This window comes from Coccomyxa subellipsoidea (assembly GCF_000258705.1).
Source record: "Coccomyxa subellipsoidea C-169, whole genome shotgun sequence".
NCBI classification, from domain to species: Eukaryota; Viridiplantae; Chlorophyta; class Trebouxiophyceae; family Coccomyxaceae; genus Coccomyxa; species Coccomyxa subellipsoidea.
In genome coordinates, this window is record NW_005178023.1 from 47,866 (window position 1) to 65,003 (window position 17,138).

The following is a 17,138-nucleotide window of genomic DNA, read 5'->3' on the forward strand; positions in this document are numbered from 1 at the left end:
CAGAATCAGCAATGCCATTAATGGTGAATGTCAAACCAGCTTGACATCTTCCAGGCTTGCAACTCAGTCATTTCAATCACAGCTGAGGCCCCTCAAATTTGCTGCTGAAGCTCCATAAAATTCGAGGAACGACCTCAACATGAGCCCAAAGGACATCAATCGGCGCATTACAGGCCATTGCGGCACAAGGAATGTCTCTCTGGAGCAATTGGAACACGGAGACTGTAGTGTCCCTCCCTTTCAAGGGTTCTGTCTTAAAGGGTATGGCACAGGGAGTCTAGCTGCACTGCAGCATCACAGCTTTCTTTTTCCTGTGCAGCATTCGTATGAAAGCTTGCAAAGACACTGATTGATTTATTGATTGTTTTTGAAAAGCGCTGGAACTCTCGCCCATTACACAACGGCATGTACATGACATGAAGGTGATCTGATCTGATCACCGACTCGGAGTCAATGATCATATACCGGTATGAGCCGCTCCGAGCGGAAACATGAGGCAACCTATACATGTTTGGTACAGCTTCCTTGGTTTGCTAGAGTACCCAATAGCACTTATGAGGTGGCTGCCTCACTGAGATGGAGAGTTGTAATTCCAGTCTTCTGAATTTCGCAGAGGAAATCATGGTATCTTGCCTGTAGCTACAGATTATCGCATTCGTGACAGCTACAGCACCTCGAACTTCCAGGCGCACAAAGAGGATCAATGCACTACACATGACCCAAGTGCACAGCAGGACACAAGTGAATCTGTCACCAGCGCAGCCTGATGACTGGACCAAAGCAGCAGCGCCACAAGAAGCTATCCATTGCAGCGTGGCCGTCAGCCTGTGGGCGTATCTGCGCTGGCAGCCACTGCCAGGCCAGCCCCAGATTTCTGCTTCTCCAACTCGGCGCGCAGCTCAGGCCGGACATACTTGTGGTTAGTCAGCGGCTGCGGCGCGCGGCCGCGGCCCCGGAAGGTCCCCCCTCCCCGGGGGCTGAAGGGGACCCCCCGCCCGGCGCCAGGGAACGCCGCCGGACCAAAGCCGCCGCGGCCACGTCCGTAATGGGGCGTGAGCGACGGCGGCGGCCGGTTCATTTTTGGCGTCACTGTGATCGGCTGCTGCAGCAGGATTGAGCCTGCGCAAGACCACCGCCAGATATCAATGGAGTTGTCTTTGGATGACTTCTTTGTAAGAAAGGATAGGGATTGCAACTGCATAGCTTCTGACACCTCCCAAGAGACAACAGGCATGAACCTGAACGGATGACGGCTGCTGGTTGAGTAGCCTTGGACTGTATTTTGGAGCTCTTCTAGCTTGTGTTCAACAACGGCATTGGTGCAGGGACGATCACGAGGATGAGCTTGCAGATGGGAGACCACCCACCTGAAAGCAGCAGTGCGTTGTGTGCCTCCAGCTCATTGGAGAACTCCACATGCGCAAAGCCGCGCGACATGCCCTGCATGTCCCTGCCAATGGTGACATTGATCACCCTACCGCACCTGCCATACAGCATGACACCATGTTTCAGAACATCAACTCGGCCGCCATTAATCATCAAGCAGAGTGTATTGTTTCTAGGGGCATTTTCCAGTGTATCCTTGCGCTTTTCTATCATCTATATTTCCAAGCTCGTATCATGCCTTCTCACTACACACAAGCTTTGCAGGGCATGGGAAATAGAGAACAGATGTTGTCATGGTGGGAAGAGAAACTCTACCCGCTGAAGTGCGCGGCTATGACCTCAGGCACAGCCAGCGGCGAGACGCCCTGCACATGCACCGAGCGCGGATCCACAGGCGGCAGCGAGAGCGGCGCGGCGGCCGGGCCAACCGCGCCGATGGCGCCCGGGGCCGCCATTGTGCCGGCCAGAGCCCCGGTGCGCTGTTGGGCCTCCAGCAGCCGCACCTGCTCCTGCAGCTCCAGCATCTTGCGCTTCATCTGCGCCAGGTCGTCCGCCTTGCCCTGTGGGCAGACGTGAGTGTTAAGCACTTTCACAGGGATGCTGATGCGTTCAATGTTGAACAGATGGTGCAGCAAGTTGAATACAGGCCTGCATTACATCTGCCGAAGGTTGGAGTTCACTTGATTTCCATCTGTGGTCAGCCTGGACACGTCCCAAAAGTGCTACTGCCTTTCCCGGCCTGGCCTCGATTGTATTCGGCAGGCCAACAAAAGACCACGACACTTCTGCAATGTAGAGCAATAGGCCAAATGCCAGGGGCAAAGACCAGAATGGACTTTTGCCCACCATGCCGACACAATCACATGCGGAGATGTGCTTCAAGATGCACCTGTGACGGTGCAGGCTTCTTGATGCCGTTGAGAGCCTTTGCCGCAATTGTGGCGGCCGGATGCGGAGCTGTCCTTGCCCTGCCCTGAGTCACAGGGCCACTGGGCGCTCCTTCCTCCAACTCATCATCAGTCACTGCCTCTGGATCCACCTCCTGTTTTGGCGCCAGCATCCTGTTCCCTGCCAGCACCACAAGAGGCCTCAGCACCGCACCTTTCACACAGCAGAAGTACAGTAATTGTTCCAGAAGGCATTTTGCGTCGCCAAACGCCCCCTACACATTGCTGCACACACCCTGACGTATCGCATGCGCTGCACCACTGCAAGCGAGGGAGGTGTAAAGGTGAAACTTTGCCGTCGAAGCAGCAAAGCAACAGCAGGGCGCGCAGTTTGCGTACCTCTGAGCCGGTCAAAGACAGACTTCCGCGCTGCTGCAGGCGACAGAGCCGCCCTCCTCCTTCCCAGTCTGTCAAAGACGTTCCCCCTGGAAGGCACGGAAAGCCCCACAAGAGATTCAGAATCCGACTTGAAACACCACAATTGTCCTTTTGTGACATACCTTTCAGGCTAGTCTCCGTCTACAAGTCATAATCCATCCTCGCGCAGGCATTTATAGAAAGGCGATGTACCTTGCTGCCTCGGCCTCATCATCAGCTTCTGGCTCCCTCCTCGCAGGCTCCACTTGTGACTTGACTGTTGGAGGAGCCTCCCTGCAGACCCCAGGCACATTGTTTCAAGACAGTCCTCCATTACCTATCACCTTTGGTCCCTTCTTGAGGGACTTCAAAGTACGGCAGAGGCATGCGCATCAAGAAGTCACCAAGTCGTCAGCAGCACATGGACAGCTGGCACCAACCTGGCATGAGCATCGTGCCCGTTCTGGCGGCGCCCATTCTCATCGTCGTGGTAGTCAGCACGCTCATCGTTTTCTCTCCTTCTTTAAGACAACCCCAAACATGCACTCAGCCCAGGCTCAAGGCTGCTATGTACCCCTCACAGCCACACTCACACGCAGACCCCATGCAGCCCTGCCAGTCAATTATGCTTCCTGATCTCCTATGCAATTGCAGTCATATCAACAACCATGACATCCTTCAGAACTTCAGCTGCATGTCGCGACATCACAGCACCCCATACCTCAGAGACCCAGCTGGTGCAACAGGCTCATGCTCATAGGAGTCCATGTAGGCGCGCTGCCTGGGCCTCCTGTCAGGCTCCCTATCCCTGTCGCGCGGCCTGTCCCGTCCGCGGTCTCTGTCCCTGTCCCTCTCCTCTCTGTGGTCGCGGTACTCTCGCTCTCTGTCCACCTGCGCCATCTGCGCCTCCCTCCTCTGCTGCCTCTCCCTGCAGCAGAAACAAAACCTATGAGCCACAATCCAGAAGCCATCGATGACACAAGCTCCAGACGCAATCCGAGTCCTGAGGTCTGCAGAGATTGAGTCTCTGTACGCATACAAAGCATAGCAGCCCACTGTTTACAGCTTCATTCCCAGCAGACATGGTTAGGTTGAAACAGATTGGCAGAAGATCTTCTGGGTCATGTGCTTCAAGAAGGAGCAGGGCAATTTCCTGAGGCTTCTTGATTGAGCGTTTTTCTTAGAGCTACAGGGGATGCCAAAGGATCACCACTCGTGGCGTTCCCGGTCTCGCTCCTCGCGGCTGGGGCGCTCGTCGTTGCGCGGCCGGTCGCGGTCGCGGTCGCGCACGCGATCCTCGCGCCCGGCATCCAGCGGCCGCAGCTCGCGCATGTCACGCCGCCTCCGCTTCGCATCCCTGCCTTCCTCCACAGCCTCCTGTGCAACAACAGCCAGAATGGGTTGGAAGCAGAAGCTGCAAAGTTGAAGGCAGTCCATTAGGACAGTAAGCTGCAAGATGCAGCCCAAGCCAGCTGGAACGTTTGGCTGCCACATCGCTCCAGTACAGCTGCAAGATGCAAAAATGCATGCGGTGGCAGTCCTCACCAGAGCGCACTGACAGCCGTCCAAGAAGCTTGCAAGCAGGGCGCGACACGACTACTTTTTTTTCTCAAAAGGAACCAAGCAGCGCACCCTGTCGCGGTGGTGCGAGGAGCGGCGCTCAAGGCGGGACGGCTCGTCACGGCCGCGTTTGTCTTCGCGCGGCCGCTCGGAGCGATGGTGCCGGGATGATTCGCCACGCCACTCAATGGCGCCGTGCCGCCCTTCTCTGCCATGCTCCTGTTTCTCGTCTGCGGGAGATGCCGCACCTGCTGCCGGCTCATTTCCCTCGCCAGCCTCCTCCCTTTCCCCATCTCCAGCGCTGCATCCACGAAAGCGATGTATTAGCGATGCATGCAGACTCTGCGGCAGTGCTGGCCAGGTGGGAAACTAGAGAGGAAGGAAAATAACAAAAGTAAGGACTCACGCTTCATCATCTGCTGCTGGATCATCTTCGAGCGCCGCCTCAGGCTCTGGCACGGCGTACTTGTCGCCATGCTCCTCGATGTGAGCGAATAGCCTGCAAGTATGCACCAGTGATCGTCATGGCTCCAGATGGGCTCCTGGAGATCGCGCAGTGTTTATAGGGCGACCATGCCACTACAATGAAGAGCAGATGTTCGTAAATCACAGAGGATCTTACCATTTTGCAAATTCCGCAGCGTCATTAGCCCCGAGAAAGGCTTCCAGGTTTTCTGTTACAAGGGCCTGGTTGTTCCCATGGGCCAGCATGACCACAATGTACAGTGGCAGCACATCATCAGCGTATTCTGCTCCCAAGAAATCTTTCAATTTAGTCTGCACAACCTTTTGCAGTTCCAGTCCCTGCTCACTATTCTGGTCGATGCGAGGTAACGGCATTTCTGCGATCTGCAACTATTTGACAAGAGTCTCACTTAAAGACACGATTGAGAAGAATGCAATGATCAATGTTGCGTTTCCATTTCTTTCTCCCTTCTTTCATCACTGAGATTTGGGCAAGGTGTGAGGGAACGCCACGCGCCAAGGAGGTCCCTGGGCCCCCCCCCTCACAAGCAACTGACGTCCCGTTCGTTCCTTGGCCTTTGCACAGTCCTCGCCCATGCTTCTACTGCCCTCTTACTGCTTCTAGAAAGATTCATTGTTATCACCCATAGCTTTGCGTGCATGAACATTTCATTTACGAGAGAAATCCGTGATCACTTTCCTCACGATGTCCTGGAGCAAGTGGACGCCGAGGCTGTCGATGCGCTGAAATCGACGCTGCAGCAGAGTCCTGAAGATTGCACAGTTGTTGTGATAATATCTTGGTTTGCACTCCATGCCCTATTATTGTCCGTGCGTGCATTTCGACTGTTATAACGTTTCTCCTTCGAAATCCTTGAGGTGAATGGGTTTCTGGGGACAGGAATGAATGCCGGCTACTGGAGATTGCCCCGCAGATACATGTGACTACAATTGAAGAAGCCAAAGAATTTGTCAGGGACGCCATTATAATGAAAGGGGGTCAAGAAATGGAGCACCCTGCAATTTGCAATTTTCCGCTTTTCCTTGGAGGACTATTGATATCATTCGAGGCGGTAAGGTGTCCCTTCTCTGCAACAAAGACGAGTGATCTAATGTTTTGAGGTTGGTAGCACTCGCAAATAGGTGTCCCTTTTGGTACTTGTTCAATCAGTTGTAATGAATGCTTTGACACTGTCAGTCCTCAGTCCCTGAGAAGGATTGTTGTATGAAAGCTACAAGTACGATGACCTCAATTTGATGCTGGTCAGTAGTGCAATGTCCAACGAGTCCCACGTCCCAAACGTTCGCGCCTTGCTGCACATCAGTGCTGACGTGGTCAGTAATTTTGAAAGACAGTTCTCTGGTACGGGGTCAAAAGCGCAGCCAGCCAGTTGCACAACAGCCACCTTTTTCCCAAACCTTGAAGAGCTCAGGATAGGTGTAAGCAGAGTGTCTCTTTTTTTATTTCATTATGGCAGGGGGACTTTGAGTACAATCCTAATCGCAAGGTGCTACATGGGAAGTTGCAATTGCATGCTGGCGCAAATTCTCACTTATGCAGCGCATGTCTTTGCAAGTCAGAATGCGCAAACAAGCCAAAAACCCTGATAACTTACTGCTGGGCGTGGTACCGCGGGATGCGGCTAATGCGAGTGGTGCGGATGCCAGGCGGAATTTTGGCAAAAGTGTCACACGGTTAACCGGTAAAGTTGAGCCTTACTGCTTCGGCAGGAGTATGAAATAAACTGAGAACTGATCATGATGAACATTTTAAGGTTTCGATTAGCACATCATCCATGACACCTTGATGAGCTTGTGCAAGCAAATACATCATTATAGGACATATAGTAACCACCGATTCCCCATCACATATTAGGGGCTGGGCCCTTAAGCTTGATGTGCCATCTTTCACCGAACCATCCTGCAAGACTGTGTCAGACAAAGGTGGTGTACAAGCCAACTGGGGTGACCATCCGAGACTCAGAGTGCAAGCCTTCTGAGAGAAAGAGGAATGCCGACATCAAGCTTGTTTCTTGATCGCGAGAGTGCAAGCAGCTGACTTGAGCAGCCAACAGGCACACAAAAATGACAGTCTGAAGCGCTGGCAGGGCTTGCTGCCTAGAACAGGCTGGTCTTCTTCATGATCCGGAAGAACTCCTCCTCGTTGACCTCACCATCGCCATCGCGGTCTGCCTCGTCGATCATTTCCTGCTCGCAGACCAAAAGCATCAACTACTGCTGCTGATCTGTATACGTACAAATCAGGAAAAGGGTTCCTCACAAGATTTGAACCGGCAACCAAGACTCTGATCACTTTTGCAAAATTCACACGTGAAGGTCACTTGTTCAAGAGAGTTCCAGACATGCATGCACTGCTGCGCAGCTACCTCACAGGTGCTTCACATGCACAAGCCTGCAGAGCATGTTTGCAGGCATGCTTCCTGTGGCCTGGATCCAAACAGCAATGCGACAGGCATAGGGCTCTGCTACATACAGATTTATTCATTGTGGAGACACAGAGAAGGGATGCTGCGCACCTGGAGCTCCTCGTCGGTCATGTTCTCGCCCAGCTCCTTGGCCACGCGCTTGAGGTTCTTGAAGGAGATCTTGCCAGTCTCGTCGTCATCAAACAGCCGGAACGCCTGCGCAGTCACATGCACACCGCTCAGTGAAACTTATCCTTCAAAACTTCCGGTGCTGCAGCTGCAGCTTGTTTGCAGACGCACCTTGCCTTATTCAGCAGGAACAGCTTTTATTCAAGGGATTAACAATAATCATATCAGGTGCAGCCAGCCCTTTACTTAAGACCAGCAAGGATCTGCAGATGACGGCCGCTTAAGAGTATTGCATGATGTGCTGGGACAGCAGCAATTGGGTGCACATCTGCTGCACATCTGGCACTGTCTGCAGAAATGTGAATGAAAGGATGATCTGAAGATGAGCCATAAAATGGGCTCGTAGAAAGCATATTATTATTAGATGCCAACAGCATGCATGTTGTGTTGGGAGAACAGGGTTTGGATGCATCTGCTGCACACAGACATGACGAGATGAAATCTGCCACAATGCTTGCCATTGTCTAAGCCTCTACAAAGCATGTCTGAAAGCAAGCATGCAAGGAGGGCTAGGGGAAGCCTGCAGGCACCTTCATGATCTCCTCCTTGGGGTCGCGCTCGTCCATCTTGGCGGTCATCATGGTCAGGAACTCATCAAAGTCAATAGTGCCAGAGCCGTCCTTGTCGATGTCTGCAATCATCTTTTTCACCTCCTCCTTCTTTGGCTCAAAGCCCAGAGCCCTGTGCACACACATACTACGTTTGTGAGCTGTCGCATGCAGAAATATTCTGGGTGCTTGCATGAGTAGCGGTGCATACAACATTATCAAGTGAGCAACCCTTCTTGCCACAGGCTGCTCCCTAGCAGCTAGCCGCAAAGCAGCTGATGCCCATGCATGGGTTTTGCAAACACAGTGAAAAATAGAAGATTCAACTCGCTAGGTGAAGCTCCTTGTTTGCAGAGAAGTGTGGCATAGGCGCTCACCTCATGGCCACCTTCAGCTCCTTGGCATCAATGGTTCCAGAGCCATCAGTGTCGAACAGGTCAAAGGCCTCCCTGTGAGCATCATGCCGTCAGTAATGAAACATGCCAGATTCTAAAGAAGTATTTGGCGCTTGACAGGGGCTTTGACCACAAGGTCTTTAAAGCACTGTGAATATGGGCTTTGTCGATTTGACAACAGCAACATGCAGCAGGCGCCTCTCAAAATGGACTTCTAATAAGTGCTATGGGTGTATGATGGAGGCGATCGAAGCATTCACGTGATAAAAGTATGGTCAGCTCGAACTACTCAGCAAGATGAGCTCTGGAACGGTTTTCCCACCTTATCTCCTGCTTCTGCTCTTCGGTGAGACCTTGATGCTTCCCGTTTTTCTTGTCTCGCCGTGCTGCAGTCACTGCCTTCCGATACGAGGACTGCACAAAATAGTTTGACACGCTTAGATGCATTCAAGTTTTCCCATTATGTTGTTGCCTGCTGTACAGAGCCTCAGTGGCAACAAAGTCCCAATGCAACCATGCATGTTTGAGAAACATGTTATTTCATTTTGTTGCGGACGACGATCTACACGATGTGGCCATCGGAAAAAAAGTCAAAAGTGAAGAGGAACCGTTTTGGCAACAACAAGGCACTTGGGCAGCACACCATGTTGGCGCTCCCTGTCACGATGCCTAGGATCACTTGTGTATGCGTTTGAAGGCCGATGTGATGCTCTGATCTTCCAGTGCTGGCCGCAATGTTTGTGAGACAGCTGGCCCACGGTTTGAAGAAGGGCGCCCAGAAGGGTTTTCAGGGGAAATGGTCTTTCAATGATTCAATTCCCTGGAGGGTATTTTGTTTCTCGCGTTCAAGGCGAGGAAGAACAGCAGGACATATGGGTTGTCAGATTTCAGCATTTCAGGAAGTACTTAAGGTTGAGAAAGGAGCGCTAGACTTGTGATGACGCTTCCCGCATCTGATCACTCCCCGCATGCGGGTCCGATGTGGTGAACCGAATAGCAGCTCTGATCGTTGGCAACCCTAGGTGTATCAAGCAAGGTAAGAAATAACTACATACTAATAGGATGGCGACAAGAGCTGGGGTTCCACGGCGCGTACCTTCGGGCACTCTCCTTGTGAAGGTACCGGATGCCCTAGTACTTCTGACTAGACGTCCTGCAGATTTACAAGATCAACGGAAGCAAACGCAAGAAACCCCGTGTCTTTCGCATACACATGCTGACTTATGTTGAAGATAGGCAACAACATGATCATGCAGAGAGGGTTCTTCGAAACCCATTTGGCAACAGCTTCTGGACTGGGTCACCTTGCAGGACATTGGGGTTCTGGCCACGTTCAGTGAAGAACACGGAGAAATTGACAATGGAGCCATCTACGTCAAGGGCAACGTCATACAGTGGGCTGGTCCAACAGACTCCATTCCTGCAGAGTACTCCACTGCTGATGAAGTCATCAGCTTGCCAGACCGTGTGGTCATCCCAGGGCTTGTCAACTCACATCACCACATGTTCCAGTGCCTCACGCGCTGCATCGCGCAGGTATGAAGCATTGTGCCTTTAAGATTTCTGCCTGCATATGTCATCTTGACTGTTCCCGCTGATGACAGCATTGTGCGGTGCAGGACTCCAAGCTCTTTGGCTGGCTGACCACCCTCTACTATGCCTGGGTGCACATGACGGTGAGTCATGCCTCCCGTGCTATACATGCATGGCACCGTAAGAGCAGCACCGTACCAATGGATCAAGGGTGCAACATTTTTACTAATGATCACAAGCATCGCTAGTGCCAAGGGTGATTTCCATCCTGAGGAGCAAGATATGACTGCCATATCTGACTGACAGAGACGTGGGTGCGGATACAGGGACAGGACATATACGTGGCATGCAAGTTGGCAATGGCAGAGCTCATTCTGTCGGGGTGCACCACAACCTCAGACCACCTGTACATCTACCCCAATGATGTCAAACTGGAGGACTCCATCCGCGCTGCCAGGTAGGCTGCTCTGCCATGACATGGATACTTGGGCCCCACAACATTCACTCTTATATTCAAAGCGCAGATTGTTGAGGCAATGAGACTTATACGGGAGGCATTGGGCAGTCCTGCACCAGACGCTGTCACTTGTACAGAAGCCTTGGGATTTTTCCCTGCTTATGTAGAGGTGAGGCTCTGGTGGGTGACTGCTTGCTTCTCCGTGCCGCTTTGTAGCAGGCATCCAGGGCTAGGAAGGATAACTCTTGCCAGCACGAAATGGGTGTTTCAGAGTGGAACATGTGATTCTCTGGACCCTGAGTAATTACATGACTTGTAAATGGGGCAATATATTACAAGAAATGCACAGCAGGGATGCTCGAAGGCAGTCCTGGCTCGGTCTCAATGGCCACTCAGTCACTTTCACTTCTGCAAGACAAGAGATGCTGGATATGCTGCATGCAGGGAGATCGGCATCCGTTTCCATCCGACCAGGGGGGCAATGAGCCTGGGGGAGAGCAAGGGGGGCCTGCCACCAGACTCCTGCACAGAGGAGGAGAGCGTCTGCCTGGCAGACATGCAGCGCCTGGTCGAGGAGTTTCATGACAACAGCAGGTGCTGCAGCCCACAGCACCTTGTGCTTGCCAAATTGTCTTAGTGCAGCCTCCAAGACTTGGGTCCAAATGCACCGATGCCACCACCGCTTTGCAATGTGTCCAACACTCCTAGGGTGCCCGACTTGGGTACCACAGCTCAATTATTCTTGCCAGGGTAGGAATTGTCCAGATAGGGCTGGTAAGGATGCGCACTTTTTGGATGTGCCGATTGGTATCTTGTGGTATTCTCGGCACTGCTTTGAGAATGCGAGCAGCTTTGATTATGCGAGTGTTTGTGGGTGCAGGTACAGCATGTTGCGCATGGGACTGGCCCCCTGCGCGCCCTTCAATGTCACAAATGACCTGATGATCTCCGCTGCCCGGCTGGCGCGCAAGTAAGCTGTCAACTTCCTGAAGTTTTTTCCTCATTCAGCCACCAGACAATTATTTGTGTCAGTACAGAGACGACCAGATTTGCTGAGAAGGCTTGCCTAGCAGCAGGCTTTTGCAGTGCATCATATCATATCCTGCACCAGAGGGCCGATTAGACGTGGATGCGCAGATATCCGGGAGTGCGCCTGCACACACACCTGGCAGAGAACCAGGAGGACGTGGACTTCAGCCTCAAGGTCTATGGCTGCCGCCCCGGCCAGTACATCAAGTACGGGACCCTCTGAATGCATGCAATTTCGGATGTGGGTCCTTTAGATATGTCTCGCTGCAATGCTGTGTGATAAGCTCGTTGTAGGAGTTGCCAGGGAGTTGCATTGCCAATCCGCAGCCTAGAACGTGCTTTTGAGTGGCGGACTGACCATACAGAGGGCCACGACTTGATGCTCAACAGTTCTTAGCATGATATCAACGAATCGGTCTGCAAGCTTCGTGCACACACGCAAACAGAAGGTCCTGCCCTGCAGGAATGTTGAATGGGAGGGAGAAGATGTCTGGTTTGCTCACTGCTGCATGCTGGATGATAACGAGGCAAAGCAGTTTGCCGAACAGAAGATCGGCATCGCTCACTGCCCCTCCTCCAACATGCGCCTGGCCTCTGGTGACTAATCCACACATGCTGTATGCTTAATCAAATGCTTGTGATGGGAGTCCACCTAGAGAGCAACTCTCAATCTTTGTAAACCTGCACTTACTTCTTTCTGCAAAGCTGTAGCAGCAAATGAGTCCCTGCCTCTGTGCATGCTTACAGAAACTTGATTTTTTTTTATTTCAAGAACTCATGGTCAAGGTGCTGTGCTGACAGATGACATTTATTCAAATCACATGCAATTGACAAGCAATGTTCCTTGCGCTGCTAATTGACATGACCTCACCCTCAGGGAAGTGTCAGCGTACCATCTAAGTCCCTATTTGCTTTTTCACAAATCTGTCCTCTGACATCTTCATGCGACGCAGGCATCGCCCCTGTACGGAGGCTGCTGGACGCCGGGGTGAATGTGGGCATGGGGGTGGATGGCACAGCCTCGAACGACAGCAGCAACATGATCGCCGAAGTGCGCCTTGCCCTCTTCGCGCAACGGGCTGGCGGCTCTGTGGAAGGTACTGATTGTCCTTTTCTTTGCTCATGGCAGGGAGTCATTGCTCATTGCTGCTTTTTTTATGTTGTGGAAGGAGATGCAATCACACCAGTATGCACGAGATATAAGTAGGGACGAGGGTAGCCTTGCAGTGTGGCACGCAATGCGAGCAACAGAAAGGACACCTCCCTGTCGTCATGGGATCTTCCTCCATTCATGATTTTGTCTTGCTGCGTGCATTGCATGTTTTCTTTGCCTGCTGTTACACCCACCCATGCACAACACCACATAACAGTCTCACACAGCGCTGAAGGTCTAATAAATCCAATCCCTTCTGTGAGATTCTCAACTGCTCACACTGCCTCGACTGCTTCACCTCTGCTTCACAGGGATGATTAATGGATAGTGTGACTCTTCTGCAGCACTGATGGCTTCTGTGGGGTGCAGCGATGGATGCAAGGGAGGCGCTGCGGCTGGCAATCACCGGCGGGGCGCGCAACTTGGGCCGGGACGACATCGGTAAGATTGCCCCGGGCTTCGCCGCGGATTTTGTCGGCTGGCGCACCGACACCATCGGCTTTTCTGGCGCCGGGAAGGACCCCGTGGCCGGGCTGCTCTACTGCACGCCCTCCATTGGCTTTGTGGACCTGTCAGTCATCAATGGGGAGGTCATCGTGCGGGACGGCGAGCTGCAGACTCTTGATCTGAAGGTGCGAGTCAGGGTCTCATCGGGCTTTGCCAGGAACATGCCTGCTGACCTGACATTATTTCTGTGATCCTGCTGCTGTCACCTGAAGAGTGGCTTCAAGGCATATGGACCCTTGCCATGCAAATCTCAAATTGAGCTGAATTGCAACTTGCAACAGCAAGTTGACATATGGTGGCACAACCGGCAGTGAGATGGCAGCAGGCGCTTTTGTGCAAAGTTGACATGCTGGGTGATATGCAGGCGCTCGTCAAGGAGCACATGGAGCACTCAGCGAAGCTGTGCGCTCACCTGCCTCCCTGGTGGAAAACTGGCAAGAAGCCTTGACCACTTCATTGTCTCGATGCAGAAGTGAGAAGTTGCTAAAGTTCACTGCAACCTGACCCAACATGAGCCACTGCAAGTTGACTTTTGTTTTCTATTTTTTTTGGGGTAGAACCCCTTTTTGGGACACCCGGGGGATTTGGCACAAAGTCTGAAAGCTCGCGTCTGTCCCATTCAGACAACAATGTTTCCGTTTTTTCTTCTTGTCTCCAGCAGAGGGCAAGTCTGCATGCTTGAGCCTGATGTCTGAGCTTCAAGACTGATGTCTGAGCTTCAAGCCTTGCAGGCGCCCTGGGAGGGGCTTTAAATACTGTGTGTGTCCTTTTTTTATCTGTTTGCCACAGGACAAGTGTGAAAGCACTGCGAACCTGAGAGGACTGTTCAGCAGCTTTGTTGTCAGGATTAATATCAGAATCAGGATGTGGCTGTTTCAGCGATCGCAAAGCTTGGCGCCCAATTGTACGCCTGATTTGAAATATGCATGTGCTAGGATAACGAAAGTCCTATTGCAGACGAATGCCACGGCTTACATGTCACCAGGTGCCTTGTATGACAGTGCGGATATTTTTCAGATCATGTGATACTCTCTAACCAAGAAATGCCAATGCAAATCTGTGTTACAGCTTGAAGACGCTTCTGCTGAATGCGGCATTCAAGGCTCCTGCTGACATGCAATATCTCAACCACCTATTTCAACCGGTTGTTACTGCACAGCAGGAATGAGAGCAATTGCGCTCTTCACAGCTCATATCCTCTTTGAATCTGCCAGCACCCACATGTTCTCTAGTGGCCCCAGCATGCTTTTGCAAAAGCCTCAGGTCATCAAGACCCTCTCCCAAACCATAATTCGCAACTTGAGAAGATCCACTGCAACATCAGCAAGCCCTCCGGCGGAAGGACACTGTCTGTGACTTTGTGGAGGCCAGCCAGCGCTCATCTGTGCAGCACAGCTGCAGCCGGCTCAGTTCCGGCAGATCCACCCGCACAAAGCTGGCAGCTTCCGGCCCTGCTGTCCTCCTCTGCCGCTTTCTAAGTTGTCCTTGCTCTGGCAGGTCCTCCCTACCATCAACAACTTCTCTGGCACTGCTGCAGCAAGCATCGCACAGCTGCCCTCTCCCCTCCCTGCGAAGCGAAGCAACACGTGCCATTGAATGTGGAAGCGGGAAACTTTCCCGGGGGAAAACCAAGAACCGGCCTAGACAAAAACAGCGGTTGCAACACAAGACATGCACCCGCTGATGTCTCAAGGGATATTGCCAAGCTAATCTGCAGAGCGCACCAGTGCTGCTCCTTCACAGTGCAGCCGCCCGCACAAGGTGACTCAGCACCACCCGATGTCCTCTCTGACTGCTCGGTCCCATCAGGCACGCAAGGTTTCTCGGAGGGGATTATTTTGAATTCAGATTCCCATGCCTCATCAGGCTCGCTCGACCTATCTCTATCTGCTCCTGCTCCCCAGGTGAGGACTGCGTGGCCGCAGATGCCGCCGTCCGCCTCCCCTATCAAAACATACTCCTTCACCTGGCCACATAATTTCAACAGAATCAACGTCGCTCCACAGAAACTGAAATGCATATGTCCTCATTGAGGTCTGTGTGAAAGATCACCTGCCAACAGCTTAGGCGTTTCCATCTCAGCTTTGAGCACAAGAGCAGGTGTGGCGCAATTTCTGAAAAGTGTGGAAGAGCCCGGGTGCACCTCGGGGCAGGCGCGCACGCTGGACGTCCAGTCAACTCCCAGCGGCATCCAGGAGCACAGCACAACGTCTGGCCGGTGCTTTCTCAGCGCTTCTTCACACGACAGCAGCTCCACAAACTGCCTGACATAGACAGAACACCACTTTGAACCTCAGAAACAGCCGCTGGCACTCCTAATTCTCGGCCTGACACCCAAAGTCAACAGCAACACCATAAACCCAGAAGAATGGTCCCCGCTCTGCCATATATCCAACACTGCCAAAAGGGCCACATCACTGCAGCATATCTGCATGTCAGCGATTGTGGTGACTGGACTGTTATTGATTCATACCTGAACGGCGAGCACTCGTGCAGCCCGCACAGACCGCTGTCCGAGCACCGCAGATCCACGCTGCAGCAACTAGTGGCAGGTCGCAGCTGCGCGAGAGCTGCCTGCAGGTGCGCACTCAGCCGGCCATCGCCAGCGCCAACCTCCAGAATGGCTAAGTGCTCCAGGCCCAGCTCCTCCCCCCTCCTCCTGTGTAAAGCAATGCACACCGAGAATTCATCAACACTTGGAAATGGAGACATACTGTACATGAGGTCCAGACTCTTGCGCTTCAAGGCAAGCACTCACTGAACACGATGCAGGGGATTTTGTTCGCAAGGCGTTGTCTGCATCGTCGGGCAGGTTATTGTTTCAGGCAGACTTGCAAACGAGGCTGGCTTGTGCGCCAGCTGTGCAAGGTGAAGCGAACCACTACTGCATTTAGGGAAATAAGGAGCGCAAGCAAACTGCCATACCCAGTGCGTGCAAGAGGACCCGTGTCTCACCACAGGTATGCTGCTAGGGAGTTGATGTAGTCGCGGGTCCAGACTTCATACTGGCGCCAGGTGGGGCCTCCATCCAGGCGGCCCTGCAGGAACGCCCTGCACCGGCCGCACTGCTCGCACGCGCAGCTCACCTCCCCGCTGGCTGCCACCTGCATGCATGCGCGCAAGTCTCCACAGTCAACGGCAATGCCGGTGGGGGGCCGCCTGTATATAGGTGGCCATCACTGCTCAGCATCTCATCCTTCGCAGCCAAGAACCAGCAATCTGTAGTGTTGGATGTCCAACACTGGCTTATCATCAGTCTTTGCAACATCAACAAGCAAAAGCACACAGGTGAACATTCTCTGCAAGGAAATTTGCTGAGTGATGCAGGTGAAGCACCTCCGGTGTGCATTGGCTCTTGAATAAGCCAAATCGCGTCACAAGCTGCTGTCTGCTGGGAAGCTGATGCCAGCCATCAGCTATTGCAGTTCTGGGACACCGGACTTGGCTCCCAGCCGCATTCCCACACTTCAACCCATCATTCCCGGCAATCATGCCGGGACCCCTTCAGCATGAGGGCCCCTCAACTTGTGTCTTGTGGGCTGCTCCTGTGCGTGCGCTGTCCTTAGGAGCACTTGGCGCGGAGTCAGGCTAGATCGGTCCAGTGCGGAGCACACTGTCCTGGAAAAACTCTGGCCACGCTTCTGTGAGGCGCCTGCAGACATACAAAAAGCATTCAGGGAAGCATTTACAAGAACAGCGGTTGCTATCATGATCAAGCGAGAATCGAACCTCTTGAGAGGGGGGGGAAGCGCTTGATCGACTGAGCTGGACACTCATTTCTGTAGTACATCAGTACAGAAGGTGATCTCCAGAATCCCACCTGCGCTGCCGAGCAGACAGCGGAGCAGGTTTCTTGCTTTCCGCAATCCCCGATTTGACGAGACAGTAGATGAGCAGGTGCGCAAAGATGAGACAGGCGATGAGAGCGATATACACAATCACCATGCACGACTAGGTGCTCAATGCTTTCGTTGTGTAGAGCTCATCGGGTGCACAACTCGCCAGTTGGTATGAAGACACTTTAAGAAATCTGCTTCCCTGCTCACAATGCTGCATCTCTTGTCTGCGAACACAAAGAGAGTGACGCAAGGTTGAGGCAAACATCAACAGCAGATCAGAGGCCTTGATGGTAGCGAGCGATCACTCATGAACTGTGTTTCTCAATGTCTTGATATGAATTCCGTCT

General features: G+C 52.7%; 4 protein-coding genes across 4 annotated transcripts; 1 reads left to right on the plus strand and 3 right to left on the minus strand.

Annotated features, from left to right (window-relative positions):
* Window positions 1-820: 820 nt before the first annotated feature.
* Window positions 821-4,961, minus strand: COCSUDRAFT_67932 (hypothetical protein; the record flags this gene model as incomplete). The annotated part of the gene is made up of 11 exons (XM_005643504.1): window positions 821-1,119; window positions 1,368-1,483; window positions 1,702-1,946; window positions 2,276-2,454; window positions 2,673-2,758; window positions 2,904-2,984; window positions 3,412-3,618; window positions 3,901-4,067; window positions 4,323-4,551; window positions 4,657-4,749; window positions 4,873-4,961. The coding sequence occupies 11 exons, from the start codon at window positions 4,959-4,961 to the stop codon at window positions 821-823; spliced, it is 1,791 nt and encodes a 596-aa protein (XP_005643561.1).
* Window positions 4,962-6,469: 1,508 nt separating this feature from the next.
* On the minus strand, window positions 6,470-8,996 carry COCSUDRAFT_48977 (centrin). Its single transcript, XM_005643505.1, has 6 exons — window positions 8,917-8,996; window positions 8,596-8,687; window positions 8,256-8,327; window positions 7,861-8,011; window positions 7,253-7,357; window positions 6,470-6,923 (listed from the first exon to the last, which is right to left on the minus strand). Exons 1-6 carry the CDS (start codon window positions 8,917-8,919, stop codon window positions 6,834-6,836), a joined length of 513 nt encoding a protein of 170 aa, XP_005643562.1. The 5' UTR covers window positions 8,920-8,996; the 3' UTR covers window positions 6,470-6,833.
* Window positions 8,997-9,335: 339 nt separating this feature from the next.
* COCSUDRAFT_19863 (Metallo-dependent hydrolase) lies at window positions 9,336-13,143 on the plus strand (the record flags this gene model as incomplete). Its single annotated transcript, XM_005643506.1, has 10 exons — window positions 9,336-9,392; window positions 9,585-9,809; window positions 9,893-9,949; window positions 10,133-10,263; window positions 10,708-10,857; window positions 11,144-11,233; window positions 11,401-11,499; window positions 11,756-11,889; window positions 12,246-12,389; window positions 12,815-13,143. The coding sequence occupies 10 exons, from the start codon at window positions 9,336-9,338 to the stop codon at window positions 13,141-13,143; spliced, it is 1,416 nt and encodes a 471-aa protein (XP_005643563.1).
* Window positions 13,144-13,908: 765 nt separating this feature from the next.
* COCSUDRAFT_67934 (hypothetical protein) lies at window positions 13,909-17,114 on the minus strand. Its single transcript, XM_005643507.1, has 7 exons — window positions 16,773-17,114; window positions 16,289-16,604; window positions 15,908-16,056; window positions 15,426-15,611; window positions 15,096-15,216; window positions 14,677-14,918; window positions 13,909-14,519 (listed from the first exon to the last, which is right to left on the minus strand). The coding sequence occupies exons 2-7, from the start codon at window positions 16,442-16,444 to the stop codon at window positions 14,273-14,275; spliced, it is 1,101 nt and encodes a 366-aa protein (XP_005643564.1). The 5' UTR covers window positions 16,445-16,604; window positions 16,773-17,114; the 3' UTR covers window positions 13,909-14,272.
* Window positions 17,115-17,138: the final 24 nt, after the last annotated feature.